The sequence below is a fragment of the Thermobia domestica genome, chromosome 10, assembly GCF_964235325.1.
Source record: "Thermobia domestica chromosome 10, izTheDome1.hap1.1, whole genome shotgun sequence".
In the NCBI taxonomy this organism is placed as follows: Eukaryota; Metazoa; Arthropoda; class Insecta; order Zygentoma; family Lepismatidae; genus Thermobia; species Thermobia domestica.
In genome coordinates this window covers 210,854,799-210,878,645 of record NC_137463.1, presented here as the reverse complement: position 1 = coordinate 210,878,645, position 23,847 = coordinate 210,854,799, and the positions used below count along the sequence as shown (strand labels likewise).

Here is a 23,847-nt window from a genome sequence, read left to right as displayed (position 1 = left end):
TGCTAAGTATATACTTCAGCTACCTACATTTTTAGGTACTTGTTACATCTAATTGACATTTGCAACTATATACCACAAACATAGCATTTATATACCTGTCTGTTTCGCACTCTAACAGTTATTTGTTTTATGTCGTTACTTGGGACATATATTTGTCATGTTCTAGGTACGTCCTTTAAGTACATACTGTTTCAGGTATCCTAACAGCACAAGATATGCTAGGCATGCTACATTTAGATGTTCTAAATTCATCTCCCACATTTGATGCATTTGTTGTTTCTTTTTTAAGCGATTGTGAACTAGAAGTAACAAACACATAAACTTTATTAGATGGCAGTTGTCGCCGATCATTCGAAAGTGAATATGGAAGAACCACGAAATAAAGTAAATTGACACTCGTCACTTTGTTATAAAATTACATGGCGAGTAGATTTTACCTGATCCCAAACGGTTATCCTGGAATATATGCGGTTAAAGGAGCACTCTGATTACCCAAATTCAAAAGATCTCAATAATTTATCCCTCTACGAGCGACGTTCTTTTCATCGCCTCCGTGGCCAAGAGGGAGTTGCTGTTAAACTGTGCTAGCGGTAGGACGTGTTGTCCGGTGCAGTGTTTGTTCGCAGTTTGACGTGCTTAGCTTTACCACTACGTGTGGTTTATTTGTGTAAGTGACTATATATTGTAAAATATTACGATGTCTCAGCTCGTTAGAAAAAATACCATCAAATGTGTATTTGACAAGGAGAAACGTAATAATCGCCCGTCACCCATCGCTATTCATAAATGGATTGAAAGTTTATTTAAAGAGGACTGCCATGACATTATTGCGCTCCAACTTCATTCTGATGAATATGCTGTGTTTGTGACTTTTAATACTGATGCCATTTTTGAAAAAGTGTTAAGTAAGCTCGAACCTACGGTACCATTTAAACATAGTGATGGTAGTACCTCCTTTGTCCAACTTGTCAACGCAATGGAAAATATTACCAGGGTAAGAGTCTTTAATTTACCTATTCAACTAGATAATAATGTTATTGTGCAAATTCTGACTGAATATGGAACAGTGAAAAATATAACCAATGAGACATGGTCTCAAAATTATCCCCTTGCAGTGTCCAATGGAATACGAACTGTGAACATTGTCCTTAAAAAACCTATTCCTTCACGTTTACTCTTTAACGGCTTTCGTGGCTTCATATCATATGAAGGCCAGCCTGTAATGTGTTTTTTCTGTCAATCATTAACTCACCGACTTAGTGACTGTGATAAGAAAAGAAGACAAGAACTGAATGGCCCCCATACGTCTCAAACGTCTGACATTCGATTTACCGAGTTTTTCCCCCCACTTCGCCCCGCATCTAGCGCACCGCCACTGCCTTTACAAATGTCATCTCTCGGCACTATTCCAAAAAAAACCTTGTGAACAACATGTGCAATTACAACCAAACAGTTCAGCATCAATAACTGACACCTCTACTACGATTGCTGCTCATACGGATGACAACTCTGATTCCCCATCTGGCCTTATCAACAATGCAGCTGAAGAAACACATACACCTAGTGTTAATGTTAATGACCTTGCAAGTGTAGATAATATAGATACTCCGTCTTGTCTCCCTGGTAAACAGCCTGTTGGTACTGAGAGCTCCCTCCAAGCTGTGAAACAAAAAACTGATATGGAATTCATTGCACCTACTTCAGATACAGAAGGTAGTGACCTTGACCTGGAAAGTGAAACAACAGACATTCCTGATACAAGGGAATTACGTTCACGAAAGAAACGAGGCTCACGTGGTTCCTATTCACAACCTGTGAATGTCATAACAACTCGAAAGAAGAAAAGGCGTGGTGCTTCAATAACTGAATGTTTACGTCACGACGATACTGCCTCAGGTGTGCTCACTGACCTTCAAGATTTGTAAACATTTTTTTCGCTTTTTTGTTGTCAGTGTGACTATATTGACGTTCTCGTCTTCTGTTTATAGTAATACGTCAATATGTTCCAATCTTGCATTTGCTTTTTTGTTTTCTTACTTATAACACTGTACATTACACGTATTGTTTCACTCAATGTAAACCGTATGCAAAATAGTGTTAAAAAAGAGTTGTTTAAAAAATTTGTTTATGATTATGACGCAGATTTTATATGTCTTCAGAAATAATCTCCGATGAACACTGTTCCATCTCTGGTTATAAGAGTCATGTTAATATTGGTGTACATGGTTTTGGAACTGCTATATTAGTGAAAGAAGGAATACAAATTGATTCCCTTAAAATGTTGGTGGATGGCAGAGGGATAGCGTTGTATTGGAAAAACACTGTAATTGTCAATATATATGGGAATTCGGGGCATCAAGGAAAGACGGGTAGAGAGATCTTATATTCTGAAGATTTGTTGTATTTGCTTTCTGAACCTTTTAATAACATTATGCTCATGGGCGATTTTAATTGTGTACTTCGAGCTAATGATTGTGTCGGGACACCATCATATAGTCCTGCACTGCAATTTTTTGTTTCTCAATATAGGCTGGTTGATACTGCTATCTACTGTAAAAAGGACCATATCTTTACTTACGTGCGCAGTAATGCGGCGTCCAGAATTGACCGTTGCTATTGTAATCCAGACTTGGTTAAATTGATTGTTAAATATGATGTCTGTTTAGCCCCGTTTACTGATCATTTAGGTCTAGTTCTAGAATTTAATATTGGTTCGCCGTACTGTGTCTGGGGACGATCCTACTGGAAAATGTCCCCCCTTGGTCTAAATGATCCTTATTTTCTTAACCAGTTTCATCGGCACTGGTCAGTCTGGCTTCACCACCGCCACAGGTATACCACACGCCTCAAATGGTGGGAGCAATATGTGAAACCCAAAATCAAATGGCTATATATCGATCACTTTCGAGATAGGAATGCCAATAGTAACCATATGATGCAATTTTATATGAAATGTTTACAATCTGTTAGTGGTTTATCGTCTACTTCCCCAATATCGTACCGAGATATGCAGTATTATAAAGGTAAAATTTTACATTTGCAGAGAGAATGTACTGAAAAATTTCGTTTCTATTGTAAAGATAACACTGTGGTAGAAAACGAGCGTATGACGTTATACCATCTAATTCATACAAAGAAACGTAAAAATCGAGCTTTAATTTCAAGATTAACCTCTAATACTCAGCAAGTACTAACTAATCCGAGTGAAATTAGAGCTCACATTCATAATACATACCAAGAGTTGTATAATGTATCACAGAACACGACTCCTGTTTGGCAATTTACGCCTCTGCCAGGTTATACAGTGACATCTGATTATAACGACATGTTAATGCAACCATATACCAAAAATGAGATCCATGATGTAATACTCAGTTTTCAGCGTTATAAAACTCCTGGAATTGATGGATTAGTAGCAGAATTTTATCAAAAGGTGTTTCCTATTATAGCAGATGAGTTTACTACTATTGTCAATGAAATATTGCATCATGGTGTAATTAGTGAATCCTTTGCTACAGGTGTCATTATATTAGTACCAAAGTTACCAAATCCTACTTGTCTTAAGCATTATAGAGCGTTAACTATGTTAAATGTTGACTATAAAATAGTAGCAAAATGCTTTTTCAATAGGTTAAAAACAGTGCTCTCAAGCATTCTCCACCCAATGCAAGCAGGATTTCTAGAAGGTAATAAACTTCTTGATGTATTGATGGATCTTCGCGATGCTGTGGCATATTTTGATTACACCAAATGTAAAGGTGGCCTTCTATCTATAGATTTAAGGACAGCATTTGATTTGGTTAACCATGGGTATTTATATCAAGTAATGGAAAAATTTGGATTTCATCCTGCTGTAATTAATCAAGTGAAAATTTTGTACATGTTTGCGAGATCTAAAATCCAGGTAAATGGTTATTTAACACCTTTTATAACAATCAATAGATCTATTAGACAGGGGTGTCCGATTTCAATGTCTCTTTTTAATATTTACATTTCACCATTGATTTGTGAATTACATGCTATGCAAATAGGTATTTCCTTTGCTGATCTCCACCTTACAGTGCGTTCCTATGCTGATGATCTTTCTGTTTTAGTACGAGATGAAGCTCAACTTAATCAAGTTCTTCATGTCATACAAAATATTGGAAAATCTAGTGGGGCATGCATAAATTTTCAGAAAACAAAATTGCTTGCATTTGGTACTTGGGATTTTCAGATGATTACTTTTCCTATTCTCCATGTTGATAGGATAAAAATTTTAGGTGTTTATTTTTATTGCACGGTCCAACAAATGATTTTAGAAAATTGGGCTCTAGTCCTCCAGAAGGTGAAAGGTTTATGTCAATCGTGGAAATTTCGTGGCTACTGTCTTGAACAAAGAATTTGGATTGTTAATACATATATTACATCTCACCTTTGGTATTTAAGTCCTGTTTTACCGTTGCCAAGTCGAATTGCCCGCTCTATGCAAGCTGCAGTTTATTGGTTTGTTTGGAGAGGTAACATTTTTAAAACACCCATGTATGTACTTACTCAATCTAAAAATGCTGGAGGTCTCAACATGGTGGATATATATTGCAAAAGCACTGTTTTATATTTGATTAATTGGATGTACAAGATACAATTACATACACCCAGTTTTGCTAAAATCTGGGGTCTCTATTGGGTACAGGCCACGGCAATCACCCCTCCTCTTAATATGTCTATTCTTTCAAACACTGTAAAATATTTGTATGATGTACACTTGAATTCTAGTTACATGGTTCTAGACTTAGATACTCCCAAACACCAGAATATTAAACTTTTGTACAGCTCATATCAGTGTAAACAAAATGTTACTATTAAACGAAAAGACAACTTTCCTAACTATAATTGGGATATGATCTGGAAAAATATCAATAACACAGTCCTAAATGTCAATCAACGCTCTGTGTGGTATCGAATTGTACATGACGTCATACCAACTAATATAAAGTCACAGAAAATTAAGCTGATGTCTAACGGAACATGTTCGCATTGTAGTAGAGACGATACTTTACAACATCGGCTTTCAACTTGTGATTTGGTGCACGACATATGGTTGACGTTCGCACGTATCATGTGTATTCTCGTTCGTTGTGGGATCCAGGATATTTCCCCGCTAATGATTTTATTTCCTGATTTTTCATATTATCCTCATTACAAACAAAATAGTGTAATTTGGTTGTATGGTGTAACTGTGGAATATTTGATTCAAAGTCAAACGCCAACCCTTGCAGACTATTATTTTCACCTGTTGAAAGAACGATGGAAAATAACTGAAACTATCAAACAAAAACAGTTCTCGAATTATTTAGCTGTTGTTGATGAAAAATTAACACTGATGTATTCATAATTTTTGTATTACTAATGTTTTCTTTTCTTTTTCTTTTTCTTTTTTTTATGTTTCTGCTGGTTGTGATTTGATTCCTTGTTATTTGTTAATAATACAGTATATGTTATCCTTTTTGGAAAAAAATTGTTATGTATTCCAATGTATAATACTTTTTTGCATCTAAATAAAAAAAGTTAGTTAAAAAAAAAGTCGGAACAGCACGCAGCTACTAATCCAAATGTTGGTGGTTCGCGCCTAGCCTGGGGTACATTTTTTTACTTGTTTAAAGCGTGTTTTAGACTCACCTTAATGTAAACACTGTACGAGTATAGGGGATTTAACATATTTTGGAGGAGTAATTTTGTGGTTCATTGACGCTTACGGCACGGAGAACATACCTAGAACATACTGGGCACGTTCCCAAGGTACATATCAGGCATGTACCTAGGGGCGGACATAGACTGTGACTATCATTTGCCATCCATATGATTTCTCTCTCAGGGGCACATAAGGCACATATTGGACACATTCCCATGTACCTGAGAGAACATGACAGGCATATGCCTGCTATGTAATTGTGCTGTTAGGTTAGGGGGCGCCAATCTTACTTCGCCCCAGGCGACGAAATCTCTAGCTACGGTTCTGTATATTACTGATGTCACAACTGAAAGTGCTGATTTACCATAACAATGTATTAATTGGCATTCTCTTCGTTAGTTTTTACGTCCTTTGTGTTATAAAACATGTAATTATGCTGTCGAGTTCTAATATTTGGAAGTTAACATCTAAGCCTTCAATTTCTCTCCTTTCATAAATTCAATACTAATACTAATACTAATAATAATAATAATAATAATAATAATAATAATAATAATAATAATAATAATAATAATAATAATTTCGTAATGGGTAGATGGTTATAATATATTAAGTGCAAATTGTAGTGTAATGTATATGCAATAATGTATGAGAGGTATTTACAACGAACTGTATATATAACAAAAGAGGAAATTTCGTAGACAATAACCCATAGGAAAATTATGTAAAAATAAGTACTAGTTTGGAAGGCCTTTAGTGGTAGCCATTCAGAGTACATAGTAATGAGAAGTAGAAGTTGTTAGTAATGTTGCTTTTAAAGATGAAGTTTGTTTCTGTATACAAATAGAGGAAAATTTTGAGCTTTTGTGCTTGGTGTCCTTATACAATACCGCGGTTATGAAGGATAGAACCGACTAATAAATTACAAGACCACTTCACTTGCCACGGCTAACTTAAGGAAAAGATATACTCTCAATGAAGATACCGGTACTAGAAATATAAAATAAGTCTAGAGAAACGGTATTGTGATAACTTCTGGGAAAGAAACAGGAACTGAAAAAAAAGGTTGTAGGTTATGTGCAAATAATAATTCTTGTTAATGTATCAATGTATTTTATGTTTCTGTTTACTAAATAGGTTGTTACTGCGAATCAATGACTTAGTGGTAGGAGCTGTAACCTTCTGTGCGAGGTATCCGTGATTCGATCCCTGTCCGAGTAAACTTTTATTGGATGTCATCGTATTTGCGAGTACTCTCGAAGTTCTTCCGTTTCCTCCAGATTTCCCATCTCCACAATTATTTCATCACGCACTTTCATTAATCATTTGTCCCTTTTAGTTTACAGGACATAATTATAGGACATAAAACGAAATATTTTATTTCATTTTAACTCCCGAGCGTCGAAAAAAGAGAAGAAAATATGGTCTTCGTGAAAAAAATCGAATTCGAGATTTAAACAAATTTTCATGGCCCATAGATCCCGAAAAAGTGATTTTTCGAAATCTGTCCATCTGTTCGTCCATTCATCCTGATGTACACTTACCTAGAGACCATACTGTTCAACTTATCTGAACCAGACTTTAAACTGAAAAGATATTTTTATATGATTCTCCAGGTGGGGTTTCGGATGTTCTTCCCACTCTTTAAAATAAGGGTAGTTTACTGGAGGCTGAGAATGAAAGACTACTATTTGTGAGCCATTTTTGCCGTTGTACAATTTTGTTTGTATTTCATAAACCAGTATCTCATTAATAAGCCCACGATGTGGTGTAAACTATTGCAATGTAAAAATCAATCAAGGGTACTATTCTTGGGAGATGGGTTTTCCGGACGATTTTCTCAGGCAATTTTGTTCATATTTCATAAATAAATATTTCATTAGTAATCTGAGAATGTGGCATAGCTTACATGTCCTGAAAAAATCTACGTGGAGTAATTTATTCTTGGGGATGAGTTCTTGTCGGACGATTGTCACAAAAACGACTCAGGTGAAATTGTTTATATTTCATAAATAAAAATTCCATTAATAACTTAATAAATATTCCATTATTTCTAGGTATAATTTAATTGGCCTGAAAATATCTACGACGGATAGTATGTTCTTGAGTTGTTGTTTTTTTTTTTCGGATGGTTTTCCGAAAAACGACTTAGGAATTTTTGATTATATTCATATTTCAATTTCATTAATAGCTCTTTAACAGGGAAAGTTTAGTTTTAAGGGTGAATTTAATTTGGAGGAAATTTTCCATATACACTTGATAATTTGTTTCCTATTTCACAAGAAAGTACTTCATTAATAACAGCAGCACATGATTGATTATAAGTGCAGTGCTTCGTACCTTTTATTTGATTAATAAATTGGAGGCTAATATAAGTGCACAACATACGAAAAGTACTTAAAAAAATAATCAGTTTTACATTCCACGGTTATACTCTGTAGACTAAACGAGATAATGTTGATGTTGATAATGAGTAAAATGTTGGAATAATGAAAGTGGGAGAAAACAGGAAAAACTCGAGAAAACCCACTCACAGTGACGAAAAGCAGTTTAATAATGATTTTACTTTTGTAATGTTAACCTTTATAATTGCTTCTCATAATTATCTTTTTTTACATTTTTTTTTTTTTTTTTTTTGAAAGACAATATGTGTTTAGGTGCTTAAATTAACCACGTTGTTGTTTGGAAACAATCTAAAGTGGAAAAGAAACGTTTAAAGGCTTAAATAATAATAATAATAATAATAATAATAATAATAATAATAATAATAATAATAATAATAATAATAATAATAATAATAATAATAATAATATTAATAATAATAATAATAATAATAATAATAATAATAATAATAATAATAATAATAATAATAATAATAATAATAATAATAATAATAATAATAGTAACAGTAATAATAAAGATGAAGAAGAATAAGATAGTAATCAAGAAGAAAATGCAATAACATGCAATGAGATATGACAGAAGGGAGGTAATTATTTGAAATTATACTTAGAAGAAACTGATGTAGGTGAACTCTTAAATCTCGTCACGTTAACAAGAAGTATTCAGTTTGAATCTCGCAGCAAGCAATTTAGTCAGGTTTACATTTAGTCAGTACGTCAGTTTTACATACAAAGTGATGAGATAGGGGAACGTGGGGCATAACGGGGTATGGGGGCATAACGGGGTATCGGTATTTTTCGAACTGTAATTTACTGCAATCTAGCGATAAGTACCTAAACAACATTCTCAATGACGAAGGGCTGTCGCGCTTGAATAGCGTTCTTATCAGTTGAAAAGGAACAGTGCTGTGCGTCAGTTCTTTGCTTTCGAGCTTGGCATATAACCATTGGGATTTTTCTTTTGTCAAGGTAAGGTAAGTTATTTTTTACACACTTTTAAACTATTGATATTTTGAAAGAATATTTCTTCTGTGTTTGTTGTGTACTTTTGAGGTTTACGGATTGTAGGTTATAGCAGAGATACTCGTTTATTTAACACTACAACTCATCTGGGGCAAAACGGTATTGGAACCACCCCATTTTGCCCCATTACCTCATTATGCCCCGTAAGAGTATCGATTGTGTAGTTTACTATCCAGCTCAAAACATTTCTTGTTAATGCTGGGATTACATAAGCTCTTGCTTGCTGTCATTTTAGGATGGTTCACACATATAAAAGGAAATCAACGAGGCAAAGTTGGGAGGAAGAAAAGATGAAGGCGGCTATCGAGAGTGTAATACGTGGTAAAACGGGATATTATAAAACTTCCCGGCAGTTCAACGTTCCCCAGACTACGCTGGAGCGGTGTTTAACAAGGAATGAGAAAACCCTGGATCTTTCCAGAAACAAGTGGAACATTTCAAGCCTGTGTTTACCTATGAACAGGAGTGCGAGTTAGTAGATTATTTAGTGAAAATGGAGAGGCGACTTTTTGGTCTAACTGGCAATGAACTGAGAGAACTAGCGTTTCAATTGGCAGAAAGAAACAAAATTCAACAATTTCCTTTCAGCAAAGAAGAAAAAAGGCTGGAATTGACTGGTTAAGACGATTTATTAAGCGTCACCCTGAAATAACACTTCGTAAACCAGAATCTACATCGGGAGCTCGCGTGATGGGGTTCAACAAGGTAGCTGTTTCCAAGTTTTTTGAGCTTTTGGCTGGAGTCATTGATGAACATTTCTCTGCAGAAAATATTTATAATGTAGATGAAACCGGAATAACCGTGAATCCTAAAGGACATACAAGGGTTGTCGCAGAAAAAGGGAAACGTCAAGTTGGATCTGTAACTTCAACAGAGAGAGGAGAAATGGTTACTGCAGTAATTTGTTGTCCAGCTGCTGGAGCTTACATGCCACCTATGATGATTTATCCTAGAGCAAGGATGCAGCAGAAATTTGAGATGGGCCTTTCACTTGGATCATGGTCAGAAGTTAGTACTACTGGATGGATTACAAAAGAACTCTTTCTCACATGGTTCAAGAAAATTCTAATGTTTTCAGGAGCATCTACAAGTAAACCAGTTCTTCTTCTTCTGGATGGTCATAGCGCCCACACTAAAAGCTTGGACTTAATTGACATGGCAAGAGAAAATGGAGTCGTTTTGCTTTGTCTGCCTCCTCAGTGCTCTCACCGACTTCAACCCCTTGACGTCGGCTTTATGAGGCCACTCAGCAAGTTCTATGAAGATGAGGTTAGAAAATGGATTAGAACCAATTACCCAAAAGTTGTTATGCTCCAAGTCATCTCTCAACTCTTTGGCCCTGCATTTTTGCGAGCAGCATCAATGCTGAACGCAATTAACGCCTTCAAGAAAACTGGGATTTGGCCTTTGGACATGAATGTGCTTACAGATGAAGACTTTCTACCTGCTGATACAGACATAGGCCTAAATGTCACTGAGTCAGTAGGAAATGAAAACCCTACACTAATTGCACCTAGCAACTCACTCTTCAAACCGCACGCACAAAGCGTACAGTCGAATACATCTGAATCTTCGATTGACGCAGAAATTCCCGGATGCTCTTATAAAGAACAAACTCCATCAATATCAAGTTTTCCTTCTGCTTTGCCTCGAAACATAATAGCTATTCCAAAAATTAAGCAAGGGACAAAACGTACAAACCGCAAAAGAAGTAAAGCAGCCATATTAACTACATGTCCGTACAAAAAGGAACTTCAATTAGCTCAAGAAAATTCCAAACAATCAAAGGTGTATAGAAAAAAACTTACTATAGCGCAACCAACCTCAAACAAAGGCCTACCAAAGAATGGTCGAAAAAGGAAACTAGTTAAAGAGTCATCAAGCTCGTCCGATGAAGAAGACGATGACTCAGCTTGTCTTCATTGTGGCAACCTTTGGTCCAAATCTAATGAGGGCTGGATTTCATGCACGAGATGTCATCAGTGAGCCCACAATTCGTGTGCCGGGGTTGTTAGCGATGACGATGAAATTGAATACTATTGTAAATTCTGTTAGAAAAAGCATGATTCTACCAATGTTTCACATCTACTTCAGACTTAATAGTTGTACTGTATACTTGTCTATTTTTGATTTCAACGTATAAATTCATATATAAGGTTCGAATTCGCAGTCTTGTTTTTCATGCTCAATTTCAAAATTTGTTTATGTTGATTTGATGTCAGGAAATATTAAGATTTAACTGACAATAGTGCGATGTAATCTGCATAAATTTTGTAGTACAATTCCCAATGATCACATTTTTTTATTTTTCTTAATAATGCCTAATTCAGAATGTACCTTATACGTTTTGAAGTAATTATGAGCATTTTTTTTTTAAAAAAAAGAGTACACATCTTTTGTTATATTTGACTATTGAGTCTAATAAATATTTCATAAAATTCAAGTTGTGTTGTATAATAGTAATCATATATTGTTGTTTTATAATGATAAGTCTATATTAGAGCTGGATATTAGGCCTATAGATGTAATAGTGTACGGGGCAGTATGGGGTAGGGGCATAATGGGGTTGACTGAAATCCAATGTTCCATTATGCCCCATATAGAGGGCATAATGGGGATAAGAGCCATTTTTGGAACAAGCTAAGCAAAAAGGTCCAAAATAAGATTATTGAAAGGATTTACTGATTGAAATATTACAATAAATGTTCAACGCGTCTACCGCAAAAAAATTATTTCAATTGAGATATTGGTTACCAATTTATACAAGCAAATATCTTAGCTTCCCCATTATGCCCCACGATCCCCTAATATATGTACCGAAATGTAGTTTTCATTTTCTGTTCTTAAAGTTGTTGATTGTTTATAGTACTTAAAACCTTCTTTCATGATCAGACTCGTCGGCGTAGTGTAGTCGCTAACGCTCTTGTCTTTGGTGCGAGCAGTCCCGGGTTCGGTTCCCGGAGGGAACTCGATCGAAAAAATATATAAGCTTTTTCAGCTATTTTGAATGAGGTTTTCTTGGGTTTCCTCATTCACACCAAGCAAATGCGGGTATGGTACCTAACATATAGGTCCCAGGCCGCTTCCTTCCTTCCCTTTCCTCATACGTGACGGACAAACATGGCTATAAATACCAAAAGCCCAAAAGTCTAATTCCTAAACCCTAAATCCTCCATTATCACATTTGGACCTATTCATCGATTGGAAACATGAAATGAAAGCTTTTACTTTTATTTCCCAAGATTAAGCCCTATAGGCTAGAAAAGGCAGTGATGATGAGAGTGGATAAAATGATAAAATAAAGAAAATGGGAGAAAACAGAACAACCTCTACAAAACCCATGCACACGGAATTTGTGTACTTCAATGCCCACTTGGTCGAGTCGGAATCAAATCCGGTAACCTACGCATCAGAGGTGAAGACCTTACCACTCCCTAACAGCACAGGAAATGCTAGACATGTGCCATTAATTTGCCCCAGCTACTTTTTAGGTATCCGACATTTGGCTCATATGATATTCATGTGCTAAGTATGTACTTCAGCTACCTACAGTTTTAGGTACTTGCTACACCTAATTGATATTTGCAACTATGTAGCACAAACATAGCATTTATCTACCCGTCTGTTTCGCACTCTAACAGTCATTTGTTTTTATGTCGTCACTTGAGACTTATATCTGTCATGTTCTAGATACGTCCTTTATGTACGTACTGTTTCAGATACCCTACAGCACAAGATGTGCTATGCATGCTACATTTAGGTGTTCTAAATTCATCTCCCACATTTGATGAATTTGTTGCTTCTTTTTTTAAGCGATTGTGTACTAGAAGTAACAAACGCATCAACTTTATTAGATGGCAGTTGTCGCCGATCATTTGAAAGTGAATATGGAAAAACCATGAAATAAAGTAAATAGACACTCATCATTTTGTTATAAAATTACATGACGAGTAGATTTTATCTGATCCCAAACGGTTATAGTGGAATATACGCGGTTAAAGGAGCACTCTGATTACCCAAATTCAAAAACCTCAAAAACTTATCCCTGTACAAACGACAATGTCCTCATGGTCTCCATGGCCAAGTCGGTAGAGCACGCGGCTAGTAATCCAAACGTTTTTGGTTCGCGTCCACCCTGCAGTACATGCTTTCTTTAAAGTGTTTTTTAAGACTCACCTTAATGTAAGCACAGTACGCATATAGGCGATATAACATATTTTGGGGGAGTAATTTTGTGGTTCATTGACGCTTACGGCATGGAGAACATACCTAGAACATACTAGGCACGTTCTCCAGGTACATGTCAGGCATGTGCCTAGGAGCGGACATAGACTGTGACTATCACTTGCCATCCATGTGACTTCTCTCTCAGGGGTACATAAGGCACATACTGGACACATTCCCCTGTACCTGAGGGAACATGATAGGTATATGCTAGTTGTGTCATTGTGCTGTTAGGGGCTGAGCCGCTGCGGCTCCGATAGTGTACAATTAGGTAGGAGTTTGGGCTTTCTTTATAAGATCGAGGCTATGTAAGACAGGACCAACTGTTTAATTTTGAATCTGAACTATAAATACTCCAATCAGAAATCAAATCCAGAATTACACGCACAGGTAGGCAGTCGATCATTAATGACTACTTTGGGTCGGTCCCTAACAGTTTGAATGCACCGCCCTGTCTGTTAATCTAATAGCTAGCACATATGCCATTGGTACACCTGGTCTATCGTTCGATACCTGGTGGGAGATTAATAAGAATGTGAGCACATTGCGTACATTCGGATTTCAGGTCAAATTGTTGGTTCACGTCCCATATATCTTTAGTATCTCAAACTTCCACGTACAAACAAATAGTGTAATAGATGTGAAACTCTAACTAGGTCTAATTTGCAGTCAATGTGGTGTTTTCGATGAAATGAAGCGTGTAGTAATGTAATCAGTGTAATGAAGCGTTTAAACCTGAAAAGCGGAGGCAGGCGAGTAACATGAAGGGTTAGGGCATTATTAGCGGACGACTGATGCTTATGATACAATTGATAAGCTTACAAAAACTGTATTCAACCTTTGTAACCGTTGCATGTCCACATATTTCATGTTAGTTGGCTTTATATTAAATTGTTGAAATGAAATGAGTGTTACGTCCCACGGTTATGCCGGTTAGGCTAAAGGAGACGGTGATGATGAGTAATGAATGAAATGGTGCAATGAAGAAAGTGGGAGGAAACGGGAGAACCCCGAGAAAACCCACGCACACGGTGTTTGTCCACCACAAAGTTCACTTGGCGTGGTCTGGGATCGAACCCAGGACACCAAGCACCAGAGGTGAACTCTCTACCACTGAGCCACCGAGGCCCCTTTACATTAAATTGTCTTATTCCTACATTATTACTTTAGTTTCTGGTAAAATATACAGGTTAAGAATAATTTATTTTCCAAAACTCACCCTTCTCCGTAGAGTAATAGATTTCATACCCATATTTAAGTCTATGCTTTATTTAAGTGTCTATATAGTCTACACGAAAATAATAATGTATACGATATATAGATTGCAGTAGACATACAAACAAAACTGTAGTTTCCTTGTTCGTTCAATAATGCATTGACATATTGCAGTTACGTATTAAACCCAATATATTGATTTGCTACACAATATTATGATAGTTATCGGTTATGTTATTTCATAAGAAATATTCAATCAGATTTACAAGCTGTGCTATATATAAGAAATGGAAGTCTTACAGACTATAGGTAGAATCCATCCGCTTGTCGACGAGTATCCGAGCAAAAACGGTAAGAAAAAACAATAAATAATTTTGTGGTATCCAACATTCTAAAAATAAATTTCGTCTCTGGTTTTATCTCTCTATTCAAACCGGAAGTAGTACAAATTAGTGGTGGACACAAAAACCGGCTTTTCGGTTTTTAGGAAAACCGAAACCGGTTTTTGAAAATTTCCAAGAAAACAGTTTTTCACCGAACCGGTTTTTGGTTTTCTTCAAAACTGGTTCGGTTTTCACCGGAACTGGTTATCGGTTTCCTCCAAAACCGGTTTGGCTTTTCACCGGATCCGGTTTCGGTTTTCCTCAAAACCGGTTCCGCTTTTCCAAAATTGGTTCTATTTCTGACCAGAATAGTATTTCGTTGTTCTCTGGAAACCGATTTCGTTTCCACAGAAATAGTATTATATGTTTTCCAAAAGTTTCGGTGAAAACCGAACCGGTTTTGAAAAACCGAAACCGGTTTTTGTAGAAAACAGAAACCGGTTCCGGTGAAAAACAACGGGTTTTGGAGAAAACCGTAATATCAGTTTTCGGATTTCGGTTTTTCTAATAACCGGTTTCCGGTTTTTAGAAAAACCTGAGAAATCTACCATTTCCTGTTTCAATGCCAATAGCAATAGAGCAGAAACGCTTAAAAAAAGCAATATTTTTAAAATGGATTTGAATCTCAAGAAATGGATTTGCACTTCGTGTCTTTATCAGTATACGTATTACCAGCAATAAACTTTTCCCACAAAATGAGTTCCCTTGATTTTAATCATTTTTCATATCCTAAAACTGATTAAAAGTATTTATATTTTAACACTAGTTCGTGAAATGTTGTAGTTTAAGTTTTCATAAAATTTTGAAAGAAAAAACTTGAAATCCGATTTTTGAAATATAAAGAAACAAAATAGGGTTCCTAATACCATCATTTTCTTCTTATCCGCCTATTCAAACCGGAATTGATTAAATCTGTCGCTTTTGGTTAGAATATTGAGCCCAAGTAGTTCGGAAGTCTACCGTTATTTCAAAAATGTAAAATGAAAATCAACTGTTACATAATTGCTAGATTTGACAAATATTTCAAATATTATCATCTCCTTGTGTTTGAAAAAAATAGTCTTATTTCATATATTCTAGATGTTGTAAATAAGCCTGTTACGTTTTCTCGTGCTCCAATTGTGTTTTTGTGCTCTTCCCATAATATTATTTTTCTTATTGTGTAGTTGAATAATCAAGGAGCTATTAAATACTAAGTACAGTTATTAATTCCATACGTAATTCATGTCTTCTGTTTTAAAAGTGACTTGCTCTATTAGTGACTTGTCATTTTTATTGCTCATCGTGCTGGAACAGATTACACTGTTTGTTCACAAATCACCATTTAATATTTTAAAATTCTTGTACCATTTCCAATATATCACTTCTACCAGGTCAGCTTTCTAGAGTGAATTTATTTTCTCATCCATCGGGAAGCGAGGGACCCAACCCTATCTTTAGCGATCGGAGGTAGGTTTGTAGCAAAGAGGCTTAGAGGTAATGAATTCTTAGTGGAAAACAGCAAATTACTATGTCTGTCATTTTAGATACCTTAGGTATATGCATAAAAGGTGTACAAAAAAGTAGATGTGTATACGTTGTATAGGCCCTACCTATAGAGAATAACATGGTAATGTGGTTTTGTATTGTTTACCTTCACCTTATTAGATATAATTGCATAAAAATGTTCACTAGTCATTTGTCTTCCTTTGTGAAGTAATAAACTTTAAACATAACTTTTCCATATGTTTCAGGTTAATATTATTCATAGCCTTCAGGTTATTATTATTAATAATATTATTGCTGTATCTCGGTTCAAACCGGCTTCAGCTTAATAATCTGACGGCCGACTCTGTCAAGTGCAGATTATTTCAAGAGTTCTTCTCCAAAGAACTTCCTGACAATATGAAAAGTGTCGAGTATTACTGATTTTTGCAGGTTTGTTAGACCATGTTAGACCACAGCACTTTCATGGACAATTGTAGTAGCTGAGATAATGATTGTTCTCACTGTAACTTTCTGACGTTTCCATAGCTTTTTGATTTCGTCATCTATGAGGGTTACTTCTTGATCAATTTTATTGATAACAATGATGTAAGGTCTATTTGCAGGTACCGTGACATACGTTCTTATTTCTTGATCCCAGTAGAGTTTGCATTTATCGTTTACAAGCACTGGACTTGATTGGTATTTGTAGTATGGTTTGTCATCAGCAATTAATTCCATGTTATGTACTAAAAACTGGTAAATGATTTTTGCAACATTGTTGTGTCTTTTTAGATAGTCTATGGGAACCATTATACAGCATGAGCCTGTGATGTGTTCAATAGTTTCTGATAAGTCTCCGCATTTTTTGCATTTTTCAGGCGGTACTTCTTGCTTCAGTATGTATGTACAGTAGTTTTGAATTGGTTTCATTCGGTCCTGGATAGCCATCATGAATCCTACTGTTTTAGAAGAGTCCAGTTTTTTTTTTTTTTTAAGCCAAGCAGTTAATTGTCATTTATCTGTATTATTATTATTATTATTATTATTATTATTATTATTATTATTATTATTATTATTATTATTATTATTATTATTATTATTGATGATGATGATTCTGAAATTTTCACAAGTTAAATCACTATACATACGTGATAGTTTTTTAAAAATTTATTTAATAGAATATGAAACGCATGGTAACAAAAATTACAAATTAGTAAAACAATCATCTGTTATAATAAATAAATTAGATAGCACAAAATTCAATGATTTCTTTTTTCAGCATTGGACCCATTCTTCAATTGCAGCTCACAATGAAAGCAAAACAAACTCTTCTTGAAAAAATACTTCGACGTTATCACAGCTTCTAGAGGAAGGCAATCGTTTAAACTGCATACATCGTTTTCTTAGTAATATCCTTTAGTATAACGCCCTGCACAAAAAGGAAAAAAAAATAATTACATTATTTGTATATATTAATGAATTAGATTTTGTAATGAAATTCTTACAATATGCTGAGTAATTATAGCTGAAATTTTATATAATAGCTAAGACTATGATTTTCTTTTATTTCATTAGTAACTGAAGTGAATGTTCTTCAAAAGTTTACAATAAAGTAGTTTGAAAATTTGGATATTATAGAAATTTTCCGATCTAGGACAGAGATTAGTTTCCAAAACATTGGAACATGTCAATTTTCTAATTTTTAATGAAAATTTTTATACTGAATTCCACATCCTCATATTCAGCAGTTTCTGAATTAAAAAGTCGGAAAATTTTAAGAAAATAGAAATTGTACCTTTTCTCAAAATTTAGGAGCAAAACTTTCCAAACGCTACAATACAAAACTTATTATCTTCTATTTTGTTTTTAAATTAAAAGTTTGAAAATTGAATTTTACATCTCCAACTTCACTGAATCCTTATATTTGAAACTTTTCGAATAAAAAAAACAGAAGCTTTAACATAATATGTGTTTCGTCCCTTTTCATCTTCAATAACGAAATTTTCGAAAAATACTGAAATGCGTTTTGGGTTATTTATAATGAGGTGTTTATAATTAGTATGCCGATTTGCACCTCATTAACTTTAGGAATTTGTGAAGTATTTTGTTCCTTACAAAAACTCGAAGTACATTTACCCACGTAGGATAGGTATATCAATGATATTAATATTAATAAAAGTCTTTTCGCTTTTGTGACAAAGAATTTTCTGCTCATATTTCGCATTTCTTGCCATAGTAATGTGGTCTGGTGTTGATAAGTAAATCACTTTCACATTTTTATGTAATAGTACGCATAGATATAAATGATTGAATATTATAAAAGTTGTCCCTTTACAACATTTAAGAGAAACCTTCTTGAAAATGATCAATTGATAAATTATATTTAATATGAAACATATAGGCCAAGTTGCATCTTCCTAATTTCAGGGACTTGTATAAGATACTCTATTCTTGAAATAAAACAAGCAAAAAAAAAAGAAAAGAAAAGAAAAAAAAGAAAGAAAGAAAAAAAAGAAAAAGGGAAAGTACCTTCTTTACCCTTATGTGGCTATGTAGAGAAAATATTAGTATCTTGTTTACACTTTGTAGCGAAATAATTTTTCTGTCCAATTATCACGCTTCTGAATGTAATAGAAATATGGACTGGACGTTCATGAGAAAGTTACTTACCTTTCATTTAACGATATAGACTGCTGTTATTTTCCCCTTTAAGAGCAAAATATTCGAAAATGGTTATTATTATTATTATTATTATTATTATTATTATTATTATTATTATTATTATTATTATTATTATTATTATTATTATTATTATTATTATTAGTTTATAATGCATATACCAAATTTCAGATCTTCAACTTAAGCAAAATCTGACAGTTCACATTTTCTGAACAGAGTCGAAAATTCTAATACTTTAGGATTTACTCCTTTCTCTCCCTTAAGAGAGTAATTTTCGTAAAGAATGAAACATACTATACTCTTATTTTAAATTAAGAATTTATATTACGAATTTCATACTTTTAACTTAGTGAAACCTCACATTTGGTATTTTCTCAATAAATAGTGGAAAATGTTAATATTATAAAAATTACCTACTTCTCTAACCCCTCCTCCCCGAAACATAATTTTGAAAATGCTGATTTCCTTATTTGTAACTAAGAGTTCGAATGGCGAATTTTAAACTTCCAACTTAAGCAAAGCATTCAATTGGGAATTTTCCGAATAAAGAATAGGAACTTTTGATATTATAGAAATTGACATCTTTCCCTTTGGGAATTCGAAAGAGCGGAATTTCCGAAAATTCATATTCAAATTCGAATGCCTTTATTGAAGGGGGCGAGATTCAGTGAAGACTGTTCTGACGCCTAAAAATATTGTCATCAAGAAAAAAAAACTAAAAGAGTAATAATAATTGAAAAAGAGTATTCAAAGTAATAAAAATATTAAATAATTACACTATAAATAAGAAGTTAATATCATGAAGAAGAAAGTAAAACGAAGAGTAATAATAACTGAAAAAATGTTGAAAGTAATAATAATAATAAAAATAAGAAGTTAAAAATGGTACATAAGCAAACATAAGTTAAAAAAAATAACGTAAATTTACTATACTATTAACCTAGTAAAAGTCATTACATGGAAACATAATAGAAGGAAGAAAATACGCATACTATTTAATGTCACACCAAATTGAGGATAATCAATGGCTATTGAATAAGTAACATTCTAAAAAGTTCTTAAAGTCATTTAGAATGCTCATACACATTTTCCTTTATTTTTAGTTAAAGATGATAGGGTCTAATATCAAATTTCATACCTTAATCTTAAGCGAATCCTTACATTTGACATTTCGTAAATCAATAGTAGAAAGTTTTAATATTATAGAAATTAGTCCCTTTGAACCTATAGGAGCAGAAGCGCTTAAACATGGCTTCAGTTATTTACAACGGCGATGGTATCGAGAGGAGATTTCATATAGTGTCGGTCTTGTCTCGCTTGACAAATATCTATCTCGATCTTTGTCTCGTCTTGAGTCGAAGACCAGCGTTTTGTTCTCGGTCTCGTCTCGAGAAACAGATGCCTGTCCAAGTCTCGATCTTGTCTAGATAGTATACAAATAAATTGTGTGAAAATTTAAAAATCTTTAAGTAGTACTATTATGTGTACCATTCTTATTTTTTCACTTCATTCTTGATTGGTCGCGTACTTCTTCATAGTTAAGTTAATTATACTGGTGGTTTCTAAGTGTGTGTTCCCGATTTCAGTCCTCAGTGGATGTATCAAGCCTTGGATAAAATCCAACTATTAATTAACACCCGACTTTAAGCAATAAATCTAGTGTTACATAATCTCAGTATACGTAATACAATTAAATTCGAATTAATCAACTCCAATACTAATTTGAGTACCCTTCCTGTTGAATGAATGTTAATTAATACCATTTACCAGATAATATCAGTTGATAGCAGTAAGAGTGTATTTAATTGAACCGAAATTCAAATTTTACGATTTTTAATTTATTATCCGATACGTTCTTCTTTGACTGATATTTTCACAGCAGAATATCAGGCACGTTACGTAATGCACATGAACTCCTATCGATCCCGAGATCATAGAAGTATAGAGCTGTACTCTCCTTGGACCTGACCCAAATGGAGAACGTATCTGTACATTTTGCTTTCGTGTACCTGTTCTGAACTACAACTACTGAATTAAGTAAGATATTAAGAATATCACAGAGTAAACATGAGAATACGTTTCCTCATTTCATGCATATGGGAGAGTCTGTTTAACAATGAAAAGATACAAATTTAATTGTTTTTATATTATTATTCACTGAATTTACTGGAAGTGGTTTCCCTTTGAAATTCTAAAACCAAGAAAATAATTTTGAATTATAGATTAAAGCAGTGGTTCCAAAAACTTTTATAATCGACGGCACATTTTACTGAACGTCACGATACACTTGTTTGATTTATTATTAGTACTGTAATCAGGGGTGCCCACAAAGGGGGGCTATGACGCAAACTACGTCATTGAAATATTTGAGGGGGGTTAAAAATCTATATAAATATGTTTGAGGGGGTGTAAAAATTAATCCAAAAGTTTTTTTTTTCATGGAAGAACACCTACGGATAGACAATTAAGGTCATGGACATGAGGAAGGGGGGGGACCACTGCTGTAATAATATTAATTTTAACAGTGTAATCCTATACAGTTACTAAGCATACTACTGAGCATTTGCACAACTTAGAATCCGTAATTTCACAACAAATATCCCAAACTACAGTCCGCATAGAGATAAAGAAAGAAAGACAAAAAGAATGTTTGATTTTTATGGCTTAGTAAGAACATCCCTATCAGACACATTTTATACGTAAAATAATGGTTAATAGCTCTTAACTATTCTCTGATTTAATTTGATGCTCCTTTTTCCTTCCATGATCTTGCTCTACCCTATTCCAAAATTTCTACTCGAATTTCAATTTGAGTTTTAACCGTCTTGGGCACACTTTTTTTTTTTAAGTGATAGGACAATAGTTTTTCTCCCATTTTACGAACGCATACTAAACATTTTTAAAAATAATTATTCGAATGCAATTCCCATTCCTCTATTGAAAAAGATTCATAGTTGTAATGGGAATAACAGTCTCCAGTGGAGCAAATAAGGGCTTAACTTCTTTGGCAGGTAGTGTAGGGTCTACTTCCCATTGCCCATGAAAGGCTAAAGGAAGGTTTGGTATCGTTATTTATACGAGCGGGGTTATTAAAACAACAAGAATTTTGAGATATATTCATTCCTGGGTTATATCTAAACTATGTGGAAGAATATTGTTGGAACCTCATGTGTTTGCTTTAGGAAATTACATTTCGCTTTAAGGTTGAAAGCTTTCAGTTTAACGTCGCGATATTATGCCCTTAAGGCCAAGGGAGACGGGCAATTAAGGCAAGTGAATGTTGATAGAAGAATTGATGGAATTAAATGTAGAAGAAAATGGGGGTGTTCCGAGAAAACCCACGGACACGACATTGTCCATCACAAACTTACGTGACCGGGGATTGAACCAGAGACCCTACGCGCCAGAGATAAGCGCTCCACTACTGAGGCACCGTGAACCCATTACATTTCGCAATGTTGCCAACATGCTCTTTGAGTAATTAAAATGATTGGAAATAGAATAAAATTTATTGAACCCATCTCAGAATTGTGTGCTGTTTAAAATACTTTCGATATATCACATGATCAGAGGTGCCATTTATCACCTTCCTCAAGTGTATACGCCCATGACTTCGGCCATCAAAGAGAAATTGTTCCACCATCTTATATGTAACGTAACAGTGTACGAATTTTGAGTAAAGATAATTTCAATATCTTTTTTTTTTTTTTTTTTTTTGTCAATATTTTAGACGAGACCTATGTTTTCCTAACTGGACTTAGTCTCGTCTCTGTATCGCTTTAAGTTACAAGCGTCTGTATCGATCTTGACCTCGTCTCGAGTAAGTCTCTGTGTGTTGAGTTTCGGTCTCGTCTCGATTTATAAGCGTCACTCTCGGTCTCGGTACAAACCCTAATGTATAATGAAAAGTTTATACGCAGAATTTTATCTTCTGTCCTTCATGGATCGATAAGATATTCTTCAAAAGAAGCTTTACTTCCTTTACGATACGTCTTTAGGGTGTCCTATAAATAACGAAATTTTTGAAATGCCCGCCATTTCTGTTCTAGTATATTGGTAGCACTGAACGTTACATGATTTTCATCTATTGTCCTTGTGGTTAGTATCGACAGCATCGAATAACTCATGATCGTCATTTGTTTTCTGTACGGGTAGAAATTCACCACATTTGTAGTGAGTTTTCACTACGACAACACGCTGCTATGTCTTGAAGCACTGCATTCCTACCAGTCCAGAAAAAAGATGACGATCATGCACATTTGGTGCCCCGTGACTACTAACCACAAAAACAATAGATGAAAATCGTGTAACGTTCAGTGCTGCCAACTTAATAGAACAGAAATGGCGGACATTTTAAAAATTGCGTTCCTTATGGGATACATGTGTATTAATCCTTGCTCACATAATAAGAGAAGGTTTCTGCTCAATATCGCTTTTCTAGATACAGTAATATGATCTGGATGTTGATAAGTAAGTCACTGTTACTCTTTCATATAATAGTCAGCTTGCACTTATTTGCCTCCTTTAGGAGCAAAATGATCGAAAACGTTGAAACATGAAGTGCTTTGCTTTTAATTTTGACTTTACGTGCCAGTGTTTTAGAACTCCAACTTGAGCAAAAATTCACAAAAGAGTTTTCTGAATAAATAATCGGAAATCTTAATATTATAAATAGAAATAGCCTCTCTCTCTCTCTCTCTCTTTAGGAGTAGAGTTTCAGAAAACGCGGAAACAAATTCCTTTATCTTAAATCGACAGTTTGTATACCGAATTTTACATCTCC

At 34.5% G+C, this 23,847-nt stretch overlaps 1 protein-coding gene across 1 annotated transcript in view; it reads right to left on the bottom strand.

The window, feature by feature from the left end:
• Positions 1–17,537: 17,537 nt before the first annotated feature.
• The window catches only part of LOC145662968 (uncharacterized), a 35,134-nt gene continuing 28,824 nt past the window's right edge, over positions 17,538–23,847 (bottom strand). Inside the window, exon 4 of the mRNA XM_081729050.1 lies at positions 17,538–17,814. Within this exon, the coding sequence (XP_081585176.1) occupies positions 17,789–17,814 (26 nt within the window). The 3' untranslated portion in view covers positions 17,538–17,788. The remainder of the gene's footprint in view (positions 17,815–23,847) is intronic.